This window comes from Eptesicus fuscus, chromosome 13 (assembly GCF_027574615.1).
Source record: "Eptesicus fuscus isolate TK198812 chromosome 13, DD_ASM_mEF_20220401, whole genome shotgun sequence".
NCBI lineage: Eukaryota > Metazoa > Chordata > Mammalia > Chiroptera > Vespertilionidae > Eptesicus > Eptesicus fuscus.
Window position 1 is genome coordinate 64,704,187 of NC_072485.1, and position 24,825 is coordinate 64,729,011.

Consider the following 24,825-nt stretch of genomic DNA (forward strand, 5'->3'; position numbering starts at 1 on the left):
ACTACCTTGCTCTTATTACAGGTACTTGAAACTGGGAAGGGAAAGAAGAAGGAATAGTCTACACAATCTGACCCTCTTTCTAGTATCAGGCCTGGCAATCTCATACACATTGCAGATGCATGGCAGGGCCTGTGGGGGCAAAGAGCAACCTGGCATTTGGTGGGGGTAGCTCAGATGGCACACTGTCAGCCTCTGAACTTTGCAGAACCAGCTTCTTCACCCTAAACGCAGAGAGGAAGGGTTGGATTTCATGAGAGTTGACACCAGAAGATTTTGCTTTGTGCAATGTCCACCTTATAAATTTCAGCTCAGCAATTTCTGGAATGCACTCTGTTAGATCCTGTTGAACTGCCTGCATTAAAAGGTAATTGCATCACGGAGAAGTCTTCCATTCTCATTTGTCTCTGGGGACACCTGTGAAGATTGGTGTGGCGACAACTCCCCAGGTAAGGACTCACGCTCCTCTCCTCTCCCAAAAAACATAATCATTGCTTTGTGATCCTCTCCACTTACATGACACAAACCTAAATATCCATATTGTGTTATGTTCAGTAATATCATATACCTAAGGATAAGGAATAACTTCAACTTCAGGAATATACTAGCACCTACTCTGTAACAGGCAATATTTTAGGCACTGAAAAATTTCTTGCAGATCTGAATAGATAAACGAATGAAGAGAAATTTGGGCACTTTCTGGAAGTAGGTGGGTGAATGGAGCACTTAATATGGAGGACACTGAAAACATGATCATATTTAATCCTCCTGGTTATATTATAATTTTTTTGTTTTTTCCCCCCAATGAATCTTAGTTGCATCATACATTAATCAAGAAGAAAAATGTAGAAATTGACATTTTAAATTTATTTCATTTTTTCCATCATCATTTTTTTAACCATTCAGATGTATTTTGTAGGAATATTTATTCACATAATTTTGTTTAATACATTTCTTTCTACACAAGACTGAATTTAAATGTTCTATAACATTTTCAATTACAGTAACAACACACTAATAAATTATAAATTAACAAAATCTTCATATTTGTTTTAAAAATCATTTATCAGACACTAACTTCCAGATTATCTGGAAAATTAAAGATGCAAACTGCTATAAATCTGACATCCTAATTGATTTCTGATTTTTAAAAGTATATAAAAGTCCCTCAAATTATTCCAAGTTCTACTCAAGAAAATTTTATTTTACTCTTTTCATAAATTATGAAGCTTACAACCTGCTAAAACATTTTACCCAAATGTGGGAAAACTGTCCGGAGATGCAAAGCACAATTAAATAATTACATGAAAAGAACAAATGAAAATACCCGTTAAAACAACATTACTGTAGCTGGCAGCACTTAAAACTGGTAATTTGTATTTTTTTTAAAGTTGCATAGCTGCAAGATGATTTGTTGCTGATTAGCTGTGAGCAGTTTTATTTAAGAGGAAAGAATATACTTAAGAAATGACAATTCAGTAGACAATCCAATATTTAATTCATTAAAATGTAATTATGTAACCTGATTTACTCTTTGGACTGCATTCTGGTAACATTAAACCTTTAATTTAAAATGTTTAAGTATTTTAGCTTTCCTATGTAGAAGTCTATTTTCCACTCTTGGTGGTGGTGGGGAAATATTAGAACTTGAGATCATGGTCTACATTCAGAGAATGTTTCACTGCTTGATTACATTTCTTGGTTTCACATTTAAGACTTTAATTTATAGGAAGAAAAGTATGTGGTCTTCAACTTAAAAATAGATGAATGCAGAAACATCACGTTGGGGAAAATAAAGAGACCCCCAAACTAAAAAACACAACAAATCAAAACACTAGTTGCGCAGCTCTAGAGAACTTAATAAAAAGTAAATCAACTTTTAAATCAGTTAACTTCGGCGTCTGCATACAAAATGCTTATCAGCATTACCTGTGTAGATGACTATTAAGGGATGTGCAGCATTTTCAAAATCCCTGTTGAGTCCTTATGTCATGTTTGGTGCACTGAGTTCTGTGACAAATGTCCTCCCTCCAGCAGGGTTTTTCCCTATATGATTGTCCACCTCTGCATCAACTGAGTCGCACAGAACTCAGATTTTTGGCTGAGTATGCCTGCATTTTTGTTTTTTGTTTTTCCAGAGACAGATCCCCATTTCCTCTTGTTTTTTTTTTTTTTTGTTTTTTTTTTTTTTTAAGCATCTTGAGAAGAGAAGAAAACCTATAAAACAGGAAGCTGATGCTTAATCTGAAGGGTGCTCAGGGCAAGATCTATTTACTTCAAACCATTCATCTATGCAGCCTCTATGGTAGATGCACAGACAAGGCAGCCGTGCTATCGGGTCCCCCTGCTGCAGGTCTTCCAGGCATATCGCACATTCTCCCGGCGTCTTTACTCAGGACATCCTCATGATAGGTTATTCTTGGCATTGTTCATCACAAGATGTAAATCCATTTCATCTGAGGGTATAAATTTTGAGCATACAGGGCACTTAAATCCTCCAAACAAGTGCGGCGAGAGGTGAGAGAGGTGAGCTGGTAGTGAGTGAGCCGATGACCAGGCGCGGTGAGCCCGGCCCCCGCCCGCCAGCCAGTCCCTGCCGCCTCCGCTGCCGCCGCCGTCCTCCGGGCTGCTGTGCACCGAGTCCTGCGAGCCGTACCGGCCGCTGCTGCTGTTGGAGATGCTGAAGGAGGACTGAGCAGAGCGGGCCCCCGACGCCACGGTGCCCACGGCCCCGCGGAGAGAGCGGCTGCGCCGGGCCGCCCGAGGCGCTAGGCTGGTGTGCGCCCGGCACCTGAGCCAGAAACCTCCCGGCGGCCGCGGCCCGCGCCCCTCCGCCGCCTGCGGTCCCATTATCTCCTCCGCTGCTGCTGGACCGTAAATCGGAGCCTGAGTACGAGCGGGTGCGGCCTTTAGCAGCGGCCCAGCTGCTCTGCTTGGTGCCCCTGCCCCGGGCCGGGCCCGCGCGCCTCCATCATCATTTATACTCTTTAAGCCAAGCATGTCAAACTTGCGGACTGTGGCCCACAACGAATATTTTGGCGAGAATATTTTTGCGGCCCAGACAATATAATCCTATATAATAAAAGCATGGTATGCAAATTGTCCCCTCAACGGAGAGAGTTGTCCGGAGTTCAACCAGGGGGTGGGGCTGGCCCAGGGGGAAGGGAGGGAGTACTTGGCCGCCTGCTAGGGACCCTACCAGTGCATGAATTTCGTGCACTGGGCCTCTAGTGGTATATAAGTAATGTTTTAATAAAAATTTCATAACTTAATTTTTACAGTATCCTGTTATACATAACTAGCAGTCCGTTTGCACGAAGATTTGTGCAATAGACCTTCATTCACCTGGCTGCCTGCACCAGATTTCTGCCGGCACCAGGGACCCAGGCCTTGGCTGTGGCCACCACCTTCTGCCTTCTTTCAGGGTCAGGGCTTGGCCCCGGGCGGCGGCCTTGGGCTCTGCTGCACCCAGCCTCCCTGCTAAGGATTGCAGGAGCCGACCCCCAGTGGTTTCCTGTGATCCGTGCAGGCTACCCGCTGGTGCCCAAGGCCGGGAAAGCCTCCGGCCGAACCCCAGCGTCCCTGCAACCGTTTCCTGGTGGGCGTGGCTGGTGGGCGTGGCTGGTGGGTGTAGCGAAGGTACTGTCAATTTGCATATTACTCTATTATTAGGTAGGATTATTAATAACGAACTACAATGTTTACTAATGACTGATTACTATAATCTTGTCGCATTCATTTCCCTTACACGCCTTATGCGCAGGAGCACCATTTCTCTCCACTAATACTAGCAGCGAGTATTTTAGCAGCCGATTCCACGTCATTAGTCTTGGACTGACTTGTTTGATGTGCGCAACAGGAAATATTTCACTTTCGGAGAACAAGAAAAACAGGTTTATTTGCATTACGCTTATTAATTTGTGCAGTTAGTCAGGGTCTGGTAAGTTAATGTTCAAGAAAAAATATTAGTTTTTATTAAAATGTTCTATTATTTTATGTTAACAATTACTCATTTATTGCAGCCCTTTATATTCAGCGGGTCTCTATCAAAATAAACCTACGTTTATATGAAAATTGAAGATTTTGTTGTTTTGCAGCCCACATCAACTTAAACCTTGTTTATTTGGCCTGTGTTAGCCTTTGAGTTTGACATGCTTGCGCTAAGCCCTCTTTCACCTCCACCCACCCCCTCAACTGCTGCAATCACCACACTGTTGTCCATGTCCATGAATTCTCTCTCTCTCTCATTTTTTTTTTCTCAATCGCTCCAACACTCCCAATACTCTCCCCCGTACCAGAGCTGTCAGCCTGTCTCCATCTATGAGTGAGCCTCCTTGGAATTTCTGTCTCCTCTTGATTAGTTCAACCTGCTTGTGCACAGGATATGTTGAGGAGAATACAGAGAAGTTAATGGAAGTTTAAAAGTCAATAAAGTGTTGGCATAACCTGGTCACAAAACCACGTCCTTGAACATGGGACCCAGGGGGAGGTTCTCCATCTCACGCTCTGCTGCCTGAAGATTCCACAGCATGCTACACAGGTTCTATTAAGAACCTCAGCTCACCTACCGGGGGAGGAAACAGATCAAAGTACACTCTTCAAGATCACTATACTCAGACAACATATTTCATCTTCTGGAATAATCTGCTGCTCCTTGTCTTTCCCTGAGGATCTCTGCAGAGACTGAATGAGAGAACAGCTTTGCAGGTGAGAACAAGGGAGAATCATTGCTCTGGGACCCCTCATCTCCTTTTGCTTCCCCTCTGTAGGGGAGTGATTCAGAATGCTATTGTTGGGTGTGTATGAAAATATCTGGTTCATTTGTATTGAGGATTCTGCAGGGGAAAAGAAAGCACTTCCATTTGAGAAACCTGTAATTAGGAACCTAGGGTGTATAGGGCAGTACCCTAGTTCTGCGAGAAATTCTTGACTGACTAAAGTCAAGCTTTTGTTCTGAATTGGTAAATAAATGTGAAGAAATTGAGAGTTTTCCGTTGGTAGATAAGTAACAGAAAATGTAACAGCCCATGGGAAGGAATATACTGGCTCAGGTGACATTTATATAGCACAGTATGTACATGCAAATGTTTATTTTTTTAAATCCCGGGTAACATTCTAAGGTAGTCAGGTTTTTTTCCCCTTGGATAAATAATGACTAGGAAAATTTCATTCCCTGCTTAGAGCTTCAAAAGGACAATGTAGATTCTGGTACAAGGACTACAATTCAGATGAGATTAATTATTAACTGAAAGGCATAAAAATAAATGTAATTTTAATCTCAGTTGAACTGTCATTTCTTCCACCTTCTTTATGTTAATTTTAAGCTTCTCCCATATGGCATCATATATATCATAAACTTCATATGAATGGGTCTTAGAGTAGTAAAATAATGATAGGTCATTCCTTAATTACCATGTGCCAGATTCCATGGATTCTCCCCCATTTAAACCTCATCAGAAATTCTTGTGCAGAAAAAGAGTCACTCAATAGACTTTTTGGATGACAGTGTGGTTAAATGTTGCTTCTAGTAATGATAATAATAAACAGGATACTGATTATAATCATTAGTTGAGTGCTTGCTATGTCCCAGACACTCTTCTACGAAGCTTACATGTACTGATTTATTTAACTGTTCAATTACTCTGTGGTGCAGGTACTACAGTCATTGTCATTTATAGAGGAGAAAACCAAGGCAGAGGAATAAAGTAACTTGCCCTATGTCATAAAGCTTCTAATTGGCAAAGTCAGGCTTGTCATGAATGGAAGCTTAATCTCAAAGGATGCTCATTCATGCTTAGAGAATATATTTCTGAATCTCTGTGAATCCTTAATTACCGGAATGCTGGATGATATAAAAATCAAAATAATATTTTCAGAAATATTTTTTTTAAGTTTAAAAACATTAAAAAATAACTTCAGAAAGAGGCACCTAATGACTCAGCACCAGACTCGCTGCCACTTCTCCTGGATCCCCACCTCTCCCCAGCCTCTCCCCAGACTCCACAAGTCCGCACCTTCTCCCACACCTCAGCCACGGAAATTCAAACTACGATGGCAGCTCTACTGAACATCCTTCCAACTTCAGTGAACCTAGGACCGGCCATGGGATTGGAAACCAAGATCCCGGAGATTCACAACTGCGACTTGTCTTAGTGGGTAAGACTGGATCAGGAAAAAGTGCCACAGGGAACAGCATCCTTGGAAAGAAAGCATTTCATTCCAGCATTGCAGCAAAACCCATCACCAAGGTCTGTCAGAAAGGGAGCAGCACGTGGAATGGGAGAGAAATTGTCGTCGTGAACACACCTGGCATTTTCGACACTGAGGAACAGGATGCTGACGCGCAAAGGGAGATTGCTAAATGCATCCTCCTGACCTCCCCCGGGACCTCACGCTGTGCTCCTGGTGGTCCCGCTGGGCCGGTACACAAAGGAAGAACAAAAGGCCATGGAGAAGATGCTGTCAATGTTTGGGTCCAAAGCTAGGAGATGCATGATTCTCTTATTCATCCGGAAAGATGACCTGGGTGGTATCGAGTTCCATGATTACTTAAAGGAAGCTCCAAAAGGCATTCAAGATCTGATGGAACAGTTCAGGGGTGGTCACTGTGAGTTCACACAATAAGGCAACAGGAGCTGAGCAGGAGGCTCAGAGGGCACAGCTGTTGGACCTGGTCCAGCACATGGTGATGGAGAATGAGGGAGAATTCTACACTGATAAGATGTACCAAAGGGCTGAGGAGGAGATTCAGAAAGAGATTCAAGTGAAACAAGAAAAATACAGAGCTGAGCTGGAGAGAGAGAAAAGAAAAGTAAGAGAGAAATATATTTTTTTAAAAATCAGAAACCTGGAGGATAAACTGGAGCAAGAAAAGAGAAAGGCAGAAATGGAGAGGGAATTGGTAGAAAGGGAGATTTGCTATCTAAAAAGGCTTCAAGAAGCCAGAGATGAAGTTGAGAGTCAGCAAGATACTAGTATACTTGACATAACCAAGGATATAATAATGGTGGTCGCTTTACCTTTTTTTCTTTATTCTATTCAAGATAAATTAAGCTTTTTGAAAATCTGTTTCCTGCATATTTTCTAGTGTTCCTTCCCATATAACTCATTCCCCAAAGTCAGAGGTCTCTGTTTCTGTCCTTCAAGTTCTCAGGACTGGGGTGTTTAGTAAAGTTTCTTATTGGCAATTGGTAGATATCTGTTTGATTTATTTAACAGGGATGAGACACATTCTCAATTTGTAAAACTCCAAAGTAGAAAGTATGGGTGCTCCCTATCTTCTGAACTCTTTCTTAGAGACAGAGAAAGGGAAGGCAGGAGACCAACAGACAATGATTCTCTAGAGTCTTTCTAGATTGGCACATAATCTCCAACTGTGGCTTCTACTCCACATTTTTGCCTTTGGGATGACAATGATCATTTTACCCATGTGGTTAAAGAAATCAATTATTTGCATTAGGTAATGGATAGCTAGAGATGCTTATTGAATTCTTTCTAAATGACTATAAATTTGTTGAATTACCTTCTTATGGAAAGACTGAAATAGTTCCTTATCACCTGCCCACTCAAGAGCAAAGAGTTGTCTGAAAAACAGATTTCTCAGAACTCAACTAAGTGAAATGCCAGAAAGAGTAAAAGACAGAGATTCAACAGCTAAGAGAACAATGTTCAGTATATTCATGTGTTTCTGTAGAAAGTCTTTGAGCAACCTCAAGGTAACCACTTTTCTGAATAACTAGTTCTCTCCTTTTCTTGTGAAATTAACTGTTGCCACCACACCTCCATCACCCCACACCTTGATTACTTACTGCTAGGTGGGTCATCCCCACACTGCTTCCCCTTTCCACTTCAATTGTTTGCTTATTGTTACTATAATAAAACTTTTCTATTCTATCATACAGAAAGAAAGAAAGAAAGAAAGAAAGAAAGAAAGAAAGAAAGAGGCACTTGTGCTTTTTTGCCAGACTTATCCTTCCTTTGAGTTGGTGAGGAGTTGAATGAATGGGGCACCAATGCAATTCCTGGGATAAAGGCCAGACCATTAGCTAGAACTGCCTAATGTGTCTTCTTTGTGCTTTTGTATGTATTTTAGCACTTCTCATTCCTTGATGTTTCTTGATCCCCTCTTTAGGATAAGATACCTGCCAAGATGTTCCAATTACAAGGCCCACAACTGCTGCAGATGCTAGAGAAATCCTTGAGGAAATTCCTCCCTGAGTCCCTAAAGGTGAGAGTGGAATCTTCATAGGGAAAAAGGACAAGCATCACTGGGTCAAATGGGAGTTCCATTTTTAGTTTTTTGAGGAAACTCTATACTGTCTAGAAGATTCTTGAATAACCTTATAACTGTGGTTTTGAATTCTATATCCAGTAGTTTGCTTTCTTCCATTTCTTTCATTTGTGATCTATTTCTTTGTCTCTGCATTTTGGCTGCTTCCCTGTGTCAATAGAGTGGCTTTGTGTGCTAGGTGTCCTATAGGGCTCAGTGGCTCAGCCTCCCTAATTACCTGAGGTAGACACTCTTGGTGCACCCCTTTGTGGGCTGTGTGCACAGTCTTGTTGTAGGTAAGTCTTGATTGTTGTTGGTATCACTGGAAGGAATTGACCTTCAGGCCAATTGTCTGTGAGGATCAGTTGTGTCTAAGATGGGAGAACTTCTGTGCTGGAGACACCCTTATGGGGCAAAACTTGCTTCAGTGGGGCTTTGGCGCTCACTGAGTCTGCCCCCTGAGTGTGTCTTTTATGGATCTGAAGAGTTGTAATCTGGATGGTCTCACTCTGACCACTGGGTACACTGGCTCTTGGATCTCCAAAGAGGTGTAATGTCAGCCACTGCTTGAGGCCACCCAGCAGGAACTACAAAGAGATTTGCAGATTCCTCCTCTTTGTTTGGGGTTTGGAGGTGCCCAGATGGGGCCCAGCTGTGAAGCAATGCAAGCTGCTGTGGAGCTTTGGGCCTTCTTTTGCTCTCTGACCCAGCTGCAGTATGTTAGGTTTTAGATTACAAAGGGCCAGGCCATTCATATGCATAAGCCTCTGTGCACAGCTTGGGTGGGGTTGTAAATTGGGTGTGGCGGCATCTCAAGGAATCACCTGGGCAGAGCAAACAGCAATGGCTGACCATCAGCCCTTCCCCAAAGAGGTCCCCAGGTCTCTGTGTCCCGTGGCACTATGCAGGAACAATGATCACTGCAAGCACCTCTGAGAGAGAAAGCCTCCCTTGTGTTCTGGCCCGATGCCAGACAGTCCAGTTTCTCCCTGTACGAGTCTGGGTCCCCAGAGTCTTGCCTGGAACTGAAGTTCAGAGCAGTCAGGAGCTTGTGTCTCCCTCCCGATTGAAAAAGACAACAGCATCCTCAGTTGCCATCTCCTTTCCACACATGTGCGCCTCCATACCTCCGCACTTAACTTCTGCACCTCCGCACCTCCTCCGAGTCTCAGTGTGCTTTTTTCTTTCCTTCTAGTTGTATAATTTCCACTCAGTCAGCTTTCCCATGGTTCTGGATGATACCTGTTTTGTCTTAGTTGTAGTTTTGAAGTGGTTGTGCACGGCAGCAAGTTCAGGTGTTTACCTATGCTGCCATCTTGGTTTCTTCACATATTACTTTTTAAAGCACATTGAATATTTACAAAAATAGACCATATTTTAAAAAAATTTAAATATTAGAAATTATATCAAGTACGTCCTAATCAATATGGAATTAAACTTAAAATTTAACAAAGCCTAAGCATTATTTGCAAAATATCTACATATTTAGAAATTATACAATACACTTCTAAATAAACCATGCTTTAATGTCACAGATAAGCTATAAAATACTTTATTTGAATGAAAATGGAAGTACAACATCTCTAACATTCTGGAATGCAACTAAAGCAGTGATAAGTGGGAAATATATAGCATTCGGTGCTTGTGCTATAAGAGAATAATGGTCTCAAATCAATCTTTCAAGTTTTCATGACTTCAAAATTTTGTTCTTTGAAAAGATTAATAAACAAACAGATCAAGAAATTAAGAAAGAAGACAAATTACCCACATTAACCCTTTGCACTCGCTTGCTTTTTTTCTCGATTCCTTTATTCTACTCGGGATTTAATTTTTTAAATACCCCAGATTTTACAAAGCGCGGCAGTAGAATAAATAACTGGAGTTTCTTTTCATACAAACTTATTTATTTGGATTTTTTTATATTTCAAATTATTGATACATTCAAAGAGTAATTTTAATCTCGACATCTGAGTGCAAAAGGTTAAGAATGAAATAGAGGACATTACTACAAATCCAATAGACATTATAAGGATATTAGAGACTGGTGCATGAAATTCGTACATGGAGGGAGGGTTCCCTCAACTCAGCCTGCACCCTTTCCAATTGGGGACCCCTTGAAGGATGTCCAACTGCCATTTCAGGCCCAATTCCAGGGATTGGGCCTAAACCAGCAGTCAGATATCCCTCTCACAATCTGGGACCACTGGCTCCTAACTGCTCATCTGCCTGCCTGCCTGATTGACCTTAACTGTCTCTGCCTGCCAACCTGATCACCCCTAACTGCCCTCCCCTGCTGGCCTGGTTGCCCCCAACTGCCCTCCCCTGCCAGCATGATCTCGCCCCCAATGGCCCTCTCCTGCAGGCCTGATGTTGCCCCCAACTGTCCTCCTCTGCTGGCCAATTTGGTTCTGATTGGTCGGTTCCTATGCCAGCCAGTGTCAAAAGCTCCACCTCCTAGGCAGCCATTGGTTCCCTACAGCACCCACCTTTGGTTCTGATTGGTTGGTTCCTATGCCAATCAGCGTCAAAAGCTCTGCCTCCTAGGCAGCCATTGGCTCCCCACAGCACCCAGATTTGGTTCTCATTGGTTGGTTCCTATGCCAGTCAGCGTCAGAAGCTCCACCTCCTAGTCAGCCATTGGCTCCCCACAGCACCCAGATTTGGTTCTCATTGGTCGGTTCCTATGCCAGTCAGCGTCAGAAGCTCCACCTCCTAGGCAGCCATTGGTTCCCCACAGCACCCACCTTTGGTTCTGATTGGTCAATTTCTATGCCAGTCACCATCTCCAGGCCTATTTCTGTGCTTGATCAAAGAGGCGGAGGCTGGGAGAGAAAGAAAAGCCTGGCTGCTGGCAAAGATCAGAAAGAAAGAAGGAGAGAAAGAGAGAGGTTAAGTACACTGATCAACAGCTTCCACTGAGGCTGAAGATCAGACACTGACTCACTTTTTGGGTCTTAGCCACCTGGGCAGTCAGTGCTGGGTCACCAGGCTGCAGCTGGGCAACCCAGTGCTGACTTCCGGATGGTCAGCATTTGGTCGTGAGCGGTCGTTACAATCCTGGGCTTTTATTATTAAGATACTGTATAAGGACATATTATTATCAGAACCAGGCCCATAAATTTCACAATTTATGGCCTGAGAAAAGCACATATTACCTATCACTGACTTTTCCTGCTTCTCTGACACTTAATGTGGGAATCTTTTGTAGACTTAAGCCACAGGCATTTAGTATAAATCTAAATCACTGATTGTTCTGACTAACATAGGATAGGTTAACTGTGGAGAAGGCAGGATCTAGAGTCAGACTGTTGTGATTCCACAATTTACTGTTTTCTGGGAAACATTGCAAAAGTTAAACATCAATGATTCTCAGTGTTCTTGGATGTAAAATGAGTAAAACTAGAAAGTCTATACTTTTTGATAGATGTTTCTCAATCTTTACCAGGGTTACCAAATAAAATATAATAAAATTAATATCCAACTCTTCTTGAAGAGTTACTCTCAGGAGTTACAGCAAGTATTTTACATAAACTCAAAGGTCTTACTTAAATCATAATGCCTCTCAATTAATTCCCAGGCTTGAACCAGATTACAGACCTAGATCCCTTTGAATGAAGGGAAGAGTGAGTTCCCTTGAAGAAGATATCACTACACTGTCAAAAATATGACCATTGTGACCTGGATGGGTGGCTCAGTTGCCTGGGGCATTGCCCTCATAAGGTTGTGGGATCGATTCCTTATGAGGGCATACACACAGGTTGCAGGTTTGATCCCCGTTCTGGTTGTGTACAGGAGGCAACTGATTGCTGTTACTTCTCACATCCACATTTCTCTCTCCCTTCCTCTCTCTATAAAATCAATAAAAAACATATTCTCTGGTAAGAACTTTAAAAAAGAAAAGAAAATATGATAATTATATAGTGTGTGTATGTATGTGTATGGGGGGGAAGATAGATGTTAAACAAATATATATTATGTAATTTCATTATTTAAAAATTGTGTGTGACTATGTAAATAAGTGGAATAAAATGGAAAAACATGTCACAAAATTCTACAATGTGATAGTGAATTATTTTTAATTAATTTATTTTACATATCTGGATATTTGACTACATAATATCCTCAGGGCTCAACCCAAGAAATCTATTTCTATTGGAGTAATAAAGTAGGACCTGAAGATTGATTGAAGTAGGTGCCCTACCAGTTACTTACCCTGATTTCATAGAAATAATCTTCATTCTGATAAAACAGGGCACTGGCCATGCGCCGACCCTCTCACTTTCTCATGATGCTACAGGTTTATGGGACTGTCTTCCACATGAACCAGGGAAACCCATTCAAGCTGATGGCCCTGGTGGACAAGTGGCCTGATTTTAATACAGTGGTTGTCCGCCCTCAGGAGCAGGTAAGGTACCACATGTGGAATGCATGCACTTCTATTTGCTTTATGTGTCTACAATGCACATGGCAATGGAGACCCAGGGGGACAGAGAATTGAATCATAATGATGTTGAACAGGTTCTTGTCCTCAAGGAGTTTACAGCCTGAAGGAAAGTATAGGTATTACAACATGGTGTGAAAATGTATGAAAACACTCATGAACATACACGCGACAGAAGCAGCACTGGCTAAGAAGTGATTAAAGCCTAGATGTCAGGGTATGGAGGGAGAGGAAAGGAACCTTCCTGATAACCATTTCACCCAAACTGGATTTTGGAGATAAATAGATTTTTGACAGTTTGACAAGAACAGAAGGTGCATTCTAAGCAGAGAAAATAACACCGAAAAATAGGTTTAGTTAAATATGAAGAATGTTAGGGAAATATAAAGAACAAATTGCAATGCCTGCATTTGGGGATACATTTTAAGTAACAGTCTTTAAACAATATCTCAAACTCATATATAACAATCCTACAGCTAACATCATACTAAACAGAAAAAACTGAAAGCATTTCCTTTAAGATCAGAAATAAGACAGAAATGTCCACTTTTACCACTCTTACTCAACATGGTACTGGAAGTCCTGGCTGCAGCAATGAGGAAGAAGAAGAAGAAGAAGAAGAAATATAAGGCATCCAAATTGGAAAGGAAGAAGTATAATTGTCATTATTTGCAGATGACATTATACTTTATATAGAAAACCCTAAATATTTTTTTAATTTAAATTCTTTATTTTTTAAAGTATTACATAAGTCTCCTTTTCCCCCATTGACCTCTCCCCTCCTGCCCCCACCCCCCAATACATGCCCTCGCCTTTATTGGTTATGTTCATATGCATGCATACAAGTCCTTTGGTCTATCTCTTACCCCCTCACACCCGCCTTCCCTCATAGGTTGGATAGTCTGTTTGATGCTTCTATGACTCTGGTTCTATTTTTGTTCATCAGTTTATGTTGTTCATTATATTCCACAAATGAGTGAGATCATGTGATATTTATCTTTCTCTAACTGGCTTATTTCTCTTAGCATAATGCTCTCCAGTTCCATCCATGCTGTTGCAAATGGTAAGAATTCCTTTATTACAGCAGTGTGGTATTTAGAGGGAACTCATGCAACTTAACAAAAGGAAGATAAAAAATCCAATTAAAAAGTGGGCAACAGACCTAAATAGACACTATTCAAAAGAAGACATACAGAAAGCCAAGAGACATATGAAAACGTGCTCAAAGTCACTAATCCAAGAGATGCAAATCAAAACAACATATCACACCTGTCAGAATGGCTATCACCAACAAATGACAAGTGCTGGTGAGGATGCGAGAAAAAGGAACCCTTTTGCCCTATTGGTGGGAATGCAGACTGGTGCAGCTACTGTAGAAAACAGTATGGCATTTCCTCAAAAAATTAAAAATTGAACTTTCATTTGATCCAGTAATCTCACTTCTAGGAATATATCCAAAGAAAGCAGAAACACCAATCAGAAAGGATATATGCACCCCTATGTTCATAGCAGCACAACTTACCATAGCTAAGATTTGGAAACAGCCTAAATGCCCATCAGCAGATGAGTGGATTAGAAAACTGTGGTACATCTACACAATGGAATACTACACTGCTGTAAAAAAGAAAACGCTAAACATTTTACACACACACACACAAAATAACTACTAGAACTCTCTCCCTTCTTCTCTCTCTCTCAAATTAATAAAAACATATCCTCAGATAAGGATTAAAAATAAATAATAAAGAAAATAAAAATAAATACAACATGGTCCTGACATATAAACAAGTACATCAATCAATGAAACAGAATAGAGAGCCCAGAAATAAAATTCAACACATTCACAAAAAAAAACCAATCTGATAAAAAAAAAAAAGGGTGGGCAGTGGACCTGAATAGACAGTTCTCCAAAGATGACGTACAAATGGCCAATAGACATATAAAAAATGTGCACTGTCACTAATCATCAGAGAAATGTAAATTAAAACCATAATGACATATCACCTCACACCTGTCAGCAAACAACAAGTGTTGGCAAGTATGTGGAGCAAAGGGAACCATTCGGTGCTAATGCAAATTGGTGCAGCCATTATGGAAAATTGTATGAAGTTTCCTCAAAAAATTAAAAATGGAACTACCTTATTACCCACTTCTGGGCATATATCTGAAGAAATTAAAAATGCTAATTTCAAGTAATACATATGCACTCCTGTTTATTGCAGTGTTATTTGCAATAGCCAAGATATGGAATCAACCCAAGTGCCTATCAATAGATGAGTGGGTATAAAAGTGGTGGTACATATATACAATGCAATATTATTTGGCCATAAAAAATAATGAAATCTTACCATTTGTGACAGCATGGATGGACCTAGAGAGTATTATACTAAATGAAATATGTCATAAGTAATTCATAAGAAGACAAATACCGTATGATTTCACTTATATGTGGAAATGAAAGGGCCAAATAAGTGAGCAAACAATGTCTAAACAGACTCATAGATACAGAGAACAGACTGATGGTTGCCAGAGGGGAGGGATATGTGGAAACTTGGTGAAAAAGGTGAATGTATTGAGAAGTACAGATTAGTAGTGACAAAATAGTCATGTGGATATAAAGTACAGCATAGGGAATAGAGTCAATAATATTGTAATAACTATGTCTGGTGCTTGGTGGGTACTGAAAATATCAGGGGACCACTTTGTAAAGTATATGATTGCCTAACCACTATGCTGTACATCTGAAACTAATACAAAATAATATTGAATGTAAGCTGCCATCCTATATAATAAAAAGCTAATATGCTAATTAGACCAGATGGCAGAACAACCTTCCGGAATGACCAGTAGGCAGGGGGCGGGGCTGCAGGGTGAGAGTCAGCAGCTGGGGCTGTGAGGTCCAAGGCAGCTGGGGCTGTGAAGGCCTACCCTTGCACAAATTTCATGCATCAGGCCTCTAGTTAATAAATAAATTTAAGAGAAAAAATAAAATTACCCAAACTAAGTACTTCATACATTTCATATACAAGTATGTTATAAAGCATATCAGAAATTATAAAGCAAAAACTTATGCATGCAAGAAAATGTAACCATATAATATCATTTTGATATAAAATATTTACAAATAAAATGTAAATATATAGTGCTTTTTAGAAAATACCGAACTAGACAGAATACAAAATGAAGATATTTAGCTTATTGAAATTTAAATATGAAAGAACGTTTACTTTTCAAATTGATCTTAAAAGCATAGATTGTCCTTGTATTAATGCAGTGCATTTTTGTGTAACACTTTTTAACCATTCTACCCTCATTGAGTTGTTGTTCTCTAACTCCTTCCTTCATTTTCCAATAATCCTATCTCTTATATATTAATTTTGAGAATATATTTTTGAATAAATTTTGCATATCAATTTTGTTGGAAATGAAAATTATTTTTAAATAATAATGCATTATGGTTTGCATTTTAAAGACATTAGGCCTCTATAATTTGTATAGCATTATCATATGTATGTGAGAAGGCTAATTTGTTTAGCATTGTTTCTCTTGCCTGTGTCAATTTCTATATTGTCATGTTCATAATCCACTTGTTCTGAGACTCTTTAAAATGGAGTAAGATTTACTCTTGCAATGGAAACTTGCCTTTGATAAGAGTACTTTACTTCTCCAGAGGATTCCAGAATTACAGAAGAATTCTTTCTGAAGCAGTACATGTTTGGTTGATTCAAACTTGTAATGCAAGATATAAATATCCAGTTCAGCAAGTTTTTCTTAATCACAAATTGAATAATTGATTAAATACATAATGTGGTCTTATGATGTAAATGATACACAGATAATGGTAGCATGTTAAGAAAAATATCAATATTTAAGTTTGTAAAATAGTAAAGTAGTATAATGAAAATCCTAAACTCAGGTATTCCAGTCCCTTGTTATAATCAGTTTGATTTATCTCACATTACTCAATGAAACAGGAGATGACAGATGACTTTGATCACTATACCAATACCTACCAAATCTATTCCAAAGATCCCAAGAACTGTCAAGAATTCCTTGACACATCAGATGTCATCAATTGGAAACAACATTTACAGATCCAAAGTAAGTAAGAAATCTGGGGTGTGTGCTAGCTGCTGGGACAGCTAATGTCTATACCTGGTGGGTCACTTTTCATCCCAAGAACATTCACCTCTTACATTTATTCCTTCTACCAAAACCTAGACACTCAACTTGATGTTCATTCCTTGTATCAGCTGCCACCACCTTTTTCATCAGTGCAGTAGAATCCAAACATTGCAAATTATGGAGTTCATATAGGGAACTGTGAGTAAGTAAACTTCTTGTTAGCTGAGGTTATATTTTTGCAGTCATATTCTGGATCCCACAGGGTGATTAGGTATAAGAGCAGAACTACCCCTGTGGCCTCCATCCCCAGAATAAGAATGATAGCACCTTGTGCCATAAAGCACATCCCAGGTGACAAGAACAACTGTCATGCTTATGATCATACCCTCCAGAGTCAGGCTCCCTAGGGTAGCATCCTTGCTCTGCAGGTTAGTTTCTTTTCTTTCTTTTTTTTTTTTTGCAGGTTAGTTTCTTTGTGATCTTGAGCAAGTGATGTAACTTGTCCATTATTCAATTTTCTTGGATATAAAAAAATGAGGATATTAAAAGTATGTAAAACATAGGGTCAATGTAAGTATCAAATGTGGTACTAGACCAATACCTGGGCATGTTGTATGTGCCCATGAAAGCTTGGCTACTATTCTTAACTATCACTTCTCCTTTGATTTCACAGTCAGAGAGTCAGGATTTCTAGTACCTCTGTTTTGCATTAGAGAAAACATTCTCAGGCAGTGACATGGCTAAGGTCACACGGTCATTGACAACACCAGAAGCAACATTGCCTAGATTTAAGTCCTGCAAACATCCATTGGGAAACTTCTTGTAGCATCTCACTTGTTCCCTTACTTTACCCCCTCTAGGTTCACAGTCCAGCCTGGATGAGAATATACACAATCTTGCAGCCATTAAACAGGTCAAAGTCAAGCAATCACAATGCATCCTCTATATGATGCCCAAGACAGCCAGAAGACTGCTCCCTTCCCTGCCAGAGGCAAACAACTTTACTCTTAAAACTGGCAAACCCAAATCCATGTGAGTTTGAAAAAAGATGCTCTTACTACTCACATCTTTCACTACTTTCCTTCCTACATTCACTCTTGCCTCCCTACAATTCATTTCCAGAGTGATTCTTTTAGAATGTAACATGGATCATGTCCATTCACCCATTTAAAGCCATTGATGTTTCTCAGCTCACCTCGAATAAAGGCTAAAGCCCTTTATGGACCTTCAAGGGCCCTATGAGATCTGGAATTCATCACCTCTTGGACATCATCCTGTCTGTCTTGCTTGCTATCACCAGTGGCTCTTATCTTCCTTCTGCAACCTGATCTCATACACTCACACATGCCTTTGAGCCATGGCATATGCTCTTTGTCTACCTAAATGCCCTTCCCTCTTATCTTCATATATTTGTCTCTTTCGTGACATTCATACTCTCAAATGTCATTTCCTTAGAAGGTTCTTCTCAGAGCACTATGTCTAAAACCACCCTCTCACATAATGCTTCATCACATAACCCAATTTTTATTTTTTATTGCACTTATTATGATTAGAAATTAGCTTATTTGTGTATTTACCTACCTGTTGTTTGATCCTCTCCTATGTTATTTCAAATTTTACAAGAGCAGGCACCCTCTTTATGTTATTCATTGATAGATACTCAACAACCAGAACAGAACACAGACTGGACTAGAATCTTGACAAATACTCATGTAATAAATTTGCAGAGGAAAAGTTTTTTTTAATAATGAGAATTTAAACAAATAATGCGTTCCACCATTGATTTCCAGTCTAACACTGAATATAACTGAGCAGTGATGGTGGAAATGAGATCTGGAGATGCCCAACCCCTTGGCCCTGTGTTTATTAATATGCCTGGAAAAGTTATATTCACATTGCATTGCACATTACACCTGAAAGATACCTCCAAATATATCAACTCATTTGATTTATTTTGCCCATCCCATGAGATAGACAAGGTAGGTGATATTATCCCCATTTCCTGCCAGAAAACAGGCTCGGATGAACAAATGGCTTGTTCAGATCATGTGAAAGGTCAAGGCATAACTGGGGCTGAGTGTCCATCTTCTAATTCTACATTGTGGGTCCTTTCCAGGACACCTGCTGATGCCCCTTATCCCATAGCAGAAAAAGATGACTTCAGTGTTCTGTGCCTCAGCGCCTGCCTGCACTGCTCCTCTCTGGACTTGAGTTTCCCACGTGTCCAAGGGCCCTCTGCCTACCAACATTCTAAACATCCATTGGAAGTTTTAGATTTTCTTTTTCTTTCTTTTTTTTTTTTTTTTGCCTTACAAAACCCACATTTTAATACAACAGCTTTGTTTGGACTTCAGGACAATTGTAGAAACCATTAGATAATACCTTCTTTAGGGATTCAGTCAGTTCTCTACTAGATTATTATCAGCCCAGAGGGGGGGGGGGGAAGTCTCATTATTTGAATCAGTTTACAGCAACTCATGAATTAGAAGCTCACACCCGAAGGAGTATTTCCAGCTTAATGGAAACCATTTATCTAATACTTCGAATTCTTTACAAGAGTCTACATTGATAGATGGACATTTCTCCAATGCAGGTGCATTTTATGGTAGCCTCTTTTGAGCAAGTTCGTATCTGTTAGAAAGTAAAGCCAATAAAAGACAATTTCCACCTAATAAGGGAACACTGCAAATGACCTAAAACTCACAATTTTTTAAATTGTGCTGAGATTAATTAATTAGAATGCAAGTGGACATACTTGTTTTTAGGTGACACTTGACTGGTCTGCTCTGGTTTCGCCCAGTGAGATGACATGTTGATTTTAGGGGGAGAGCTGATGAAAAGTCACACACTTGGCATTGATTGCTTAAGAATAAGGGAATTCTGTGGAAACTGGAACACATGTTTCCCCAAGGTTTGCAGGGTTGTTTAAGACAGTGGTCGGCAAACTCATTAGTTAACAGAGCCAAATATCAACAGTACAATGATTGAAATTTCTTTTGAGAGCCACATTTTTTAAACTTAAACTATATAGGTAGGTATATCATTATTAACTTAACTAGAGGCCCAGTGCATGAAGATTCATGCACTCAGGGGCGTCCCTCAGCCCAACCACCCTCTCACCATCCGGGACCCCTTGGGTAGGGTCCCTAGGCCTGGCCTGAGATCAGGGCCTATCGGGTCTTTCCTTCCCAGGTCTGCAGGAAGCTGGCCCCACCCCCGCCACTGCCACTGCTTGCCATCTGTGCAGCACTGCCTCCCCTCCCCTGCCACCGGTGGCCTCCCTCTGTAGGTGACAGGCTGGGGTGCAATGGATTGGCTGGCCTGGGCCTCCCTCTTTCTTTGCTGGGGGGAGGGGCCAGCCATGCAAGGGGCTGTCTGCCTACCTGATTGCCCCTAAATGCTAGCCTACCTGCCTGATCACCCCTAACCACTGGTCTGCCTACCTGATTGCCCCTCAAGTTTTATATTTTCTGTTTACCTGTTTTTATTATCTGTAAAATGGGGGTGATAACAATCTCCCATCTTAAGGGGAAAGTCAGAGCAATGTTGAGAAGAACAATACTTAATTTTTATGTAATTCTTATTGTTCGTGTGGCACAAGTCCTGTACTTAAGCAATAGCTCATACAGTATTCATAATTGGTCTTTTGACAGGGATGCTCTTTTTTAAAAAAATCTTTATTGTTGAAAGTATTATATATGTCCTCTTTTTTCCCCCATTGACCTCTTCTAACCTGCCTCTGTACCGGCCCCAGGCCTTCACCACCCTATTGTCTGTGTCCATGGGTTATGCATATGTGCATATATGCATACATATTCTTTGGTTGATCTCCTCCCACCCACCCTCCCCTGCCTTCCCTCTGAGATTCCACAGTCTGTCGCATGCTTCCATGACTCTGGATCTATTTTGTTTATCAGTTTATTTTGTTCAATAGATTCTACATATGAGTGAGATAATGTGATACTTGTCTTTCTCTGACTGGCTTATTTCTCTTAGCACAATACTCTCCAGGTCCCTCCATGCTGTCTCAAAGGGTAAAAGATCCTTCTTTTTTACTGCTGCATGGTATTCCATGGTGTAAATGTACCACAGCTTTTTTATCCACTCACCTACTGATTGTCACTTGGGCTGTTTCCAGATCTTAGCTATTTTAAATTGCTCTGCTGTGAACATAGGAGTGCATACATTCTTTCTGGTTGGTGTTTTGGATTTCTTAGGATATATTCCTAGAAGTGGGTCAAATGGAAGTTCCATATTTAATTTTTTAAGGACACTCCATACTGTTTTCCATAATGGCTGCACCAGTATGCATTTCCATCAGCAGTATACTAGATTTCCCTTTTTGTCCACCTCTTCGCCAGCACCTGTCATTTGTTGTTTGTTGATGGTAGCCATTCTGACAGGTGTGAGGTGATACCTCATTGTTTTAATTTACATCTCTCTGACGATCAGTGACTTTGAGCATTTTTCATATATCTCTTGGCCATCTATATGTCTCCTTTAGAGAAGTGTCTATTTAGGTCCTTTGCCTATTTTCTAATTGATTATTTGTCTTCCTTATATATTTTAGATATTAAAACTTTATCAGATATATATTGCCAAATATGTTCTCCCATACAGTGGGCTCCCTTTTCATTTTGATGAAGGTTTCTCTTGCTGTGAAGAAGCTTTTTATTTTGATGTAGTCCCATTTGTTTATTTTCTCCTTAGTTTCCTTTGCTCTAGGAGATATATCTATAAGCATATTGCTATGAGCAATGTCTGGGATTTTGCTGCCTATGGTTTCTTCTAGGATTGTTATGGTATCCTGACTTACATTTAAGTCTTTTATCCATTTTGAGTTTATTCTTGTGTATGGTGTAAATTAGTGAGTGGCCTAGTTTCCTTTTTTTGCATGTATCTGTCCAATTTTCCCAACATCATTTTTTGAAGAGACTTTCTTTCTTTAAAATACATTTTTATTGATTTCAGAGAGGAAGGGATAGGGAAAGATAGAAACACCAATGATGAGAGAGAATCATTGATGGGTTGCCTCCTGCATGGCCCCTACTGGGGATCAAGCCCACAACCCAAGCATGTGCCCTTAAGTGGAATCAAACCTGGGACCCTTCCAGCAGTCACTAACCGGTGGTCCACAGACCATTGGTGGTCTGTGAGGTCTGAAAGGTTGGTGACCTCTGGTTTAAGGAAAGCTTTGGAGCAGCAGTAACCAACTGGTGGTACACAGGCTGATGTTCTACCCACTGAGTCAAACAACCTAGGGCTGAAGAGACTTTCTTGACTCCACTGTATGCTCTTGCCTCCTTTGTCAAATATTAATTTAGCATAATGGCTTGGGTAGGTTTCTGGGGTCTCTATTCTATTCCATTGATCTATATGCCTGGTCTCGTGCCAGTACCAGGCTGTTTTGATTACAGTGTCTTTGTAGTATAATTTGACACCTGGTACTGTGACTCCTCCAACTTCATTCTTCTTTCTCAAGATTGCTGCAGCTATTCAGGGCCTTTTTTGGTTCCATATAAATTTTTGTAGTATTTGTTCTAAATCTGTGAAATATGTTGTTGGTATTTTAATAGGAATTGCATTGAGTCTATAGATTGCTTTGGGTAGTATGGACATTTTAATGATGTTAATTATACTAATCCATAGACATGATATATTTTTCTACTTGTTTATATCTTCTTCTACCTCTTTTATCAATGTCCTGTAATTTTCTGAGTATAAGTCTTTTACTTCCTTGATTAAATTTATTCCTAAGTATCTTAATTTTTAGTTAAAGTGGTAAATCAGATTGTTTATTTAATTTCTCTTCCAGAGAATGTATTATTGGTATATAAAAATTCCATCTATTTCTGGGTATTAATTTTATATCCTGCTATATTGCCAAGTTCATTTATTAAATCTAGTAGTTTTTGCTGGAGTCTTTGGGTTTTCTATGTATAATATCATATCATCTGTGAATAATGAGAGTTTTACTTCCTCCTTTCCAATTTGGATGCCTTTATGTTTTTTTCTTGTCTGATTACTGTGGCTAGGACTTCCAATACTATGTTAAATAAGAGTGGTGAAAATAGACATCCCTTTTTTGTTCCTGTTTTCAGGGGAAATGATTTTAGTTTTTTGCCCATTGAGTATGATGTTGGCTGTAGGTTTGTCATATATGGCCTTTATTATGTTGAGGTATGATCCCTCTATTCCCACTTTGCTGAGAATTTTTATCAGGAAAGGGTGTTGGATTTTGTCAAATGCCTTTTCTGCATCAATTGATATGATTATGTGATTTTTGTCTCTCAGTTTGTTTATGTGATGTGTCATTTTTATTGATTTTTGGAGATTGTACCAGCCTTGCATCTCTGGAATAAACCCCATTTGGTCATGGTGTATGATCTTTCTAATGTAATGCTGCATCCAATTTGCTAGAATTTTGTTGAGGATTTTAACATCTCTGTTCATCAGGGATATTGGCTTATAATTCTTTTTCTTTGTGGTGTCTTTATCTGGTTTTGGAATTAGGATAATGCTGGCCTCATAACAAGAGGTTGGAAGTGTTCCTTCCTCTTGGATTTTTTGAATAGTTTGAGGATAGGTGCTAGTTCTTCTTTGAATGTTTGGTAAAACTCCCCTGTGGAGCTGTCCAAACTAGGGCTTTTGTTTGCTGTGAGATTTTTTTTATTACTGCTTCTATTTCATTAGTTGTTATTAGCTTATTCAGAATTTCTGATTCTTCCTTATTCAGTTTTGGAAGATTTTTTCCCTATGAATTTTTCCATTTCATTCACATTGTCCAGCTTGTTGGCATATAGTTGTTCATAGTATTTTTTTTTACAATCCTTTGTATTTCAGTGATGTCAGTTGTTACTTCACCACTTGCATTTATGATTTTATTTATTTGGGTCCTCTCTCTTTGTGTCTTGGTGAGTCTAGCTAAAGGTTCATCAATCTCGTTTATCTTTTCGAAAAACCAGCTCTTGATTTCATTGAATTTTTTTGTAGTTTTTTTATAGTCTCTATGTCATTTATTTCTGCTCTAATCTTCATTATTTTCTTCCTTCTACTTACTCTGGGGCTTTTCTTGTTGTTCTCTTTCTAATTCTTTAATGTGTAGGGTTAAATAGTTTATTATTAATTTTTTGTGCTTTTTTTTTTTTGAGGTAGACCTCAAAAACTACCCTCTCAGAACTGCTTTTACTAAGGATGCTCTTAATATCCCTATTTTATGATGAAATAAATGGAGACAGAGAGACATTGCATTGCCCGCTAAAGATCGCACAGCTAGGTCAGATTATGCATCCATGCATGCTGGCTATAGAGTCATTATCCAGAGACAATTTTGGGGAAAATAAATATAATCCTACACAGTGTGTGTGATATTACAGACTGTTCATCTCTCTTTTCTAACAGTAATGAAGAGTTGTTTAAACTATCCTCCCTGGATGTTACCCATGCTACCCTGGTGGATAAATTCTGGCATTTCGGTGGCAATGAGAGAAGCCAGAGATTCATCAAGCGCTGTATCCAGACCTTCCCCTCCTTCTGTCTGCTGGGGCCTGAGGGAACCCCTGTATGCTGGAACATAATGGACCAGACAGGAGAGATACGAATGGGGGCCACCCTGCCTGAGTACCGGGGCCAGGGTCTAATATCCCATATGTTGTTTGCCACTACTCAGGCTTTGGACAAACGCGGCTTTCCTGTATACAACCATACAGACAAAGCCAACAATATCATTCAGAAATGCAGTCATAATCTGCACCATGTCCGCTTGCCCTGTGACTGGAACCAGTGGCAATGTGTGCCTCTTTGAAGCAGCCCTGAACACAAGACAGTGTTGAGTGAGTTGGTCCTACAGCAGGAGAAATATGTGGATGGATGGAAAGAAAAAAGGGATGATGATCAGCAATAAAGCAGTTCATGTTTTGTGAGCTCTGTAGAAGCAGTGTGGGGTGGTCAAGAGGACCGACACAGTCCTTGTTCATGAATTTCCCCAGGGTCC

At 40.0% G+C, this 24,825-nt stretch overlaps 2 protein-coding genes and 1 pseudogene across 2 annotated transcripts; 2 read left to right on the forward strand and 1 right to left on the reverse strand.

Annotated features, from left to right (window-relative positions):
- The first annotated feature begins 372 nt into the window (after nt 1–372).
- Nucleotides 373–24,636, forward strand: LOC103292670 (glycine N-phenylacetyltransferase-like). The gene is made up of 7 exons (XM_054725575.1): nt 373–446; nt 7,899–7,982; nt 8,129–8,224; nt 12,564–12,671; nt 16,682–16,808; nt 17,693–17,864; nt 24,234–24,636. Exons 3-7 carry the CDS (start codon nt 8,147–8,149, stop codon nt 24,634–24,636), a joined length of 888 nt encoding a protein of 295 aa, XP_054581550.1. The 5' UTR covers nt 373–446; nt 7,899–7,982; nt 8,129–8,146.
- Nucleotides 2,186–4,528, reverse strand: LOC103292669 (E3 ubiquitin-protein ligase ZNRF2). The gene is given in 7 exon segments (XM_008148905.3): nt 2,186–2,377; nt 2,379–2,427; nt 2,429–2,538; nt 2,540–2,571; nt 2,574–2,749; nt 2,751–2,963; nt 4,452–4,528. Coding segments are annotated over 7 exon segments (798 nt in total). The 3' UTR covers nt 2,186–2,236.
- Nucleotides 5,579–7,084, forward strand: LOC103292758 (GTPase IMAP family member 4-like; annotated as a pseudogene).
- Nucleotides 24,637–24,825: the final 189 nt, after the last annotated feature.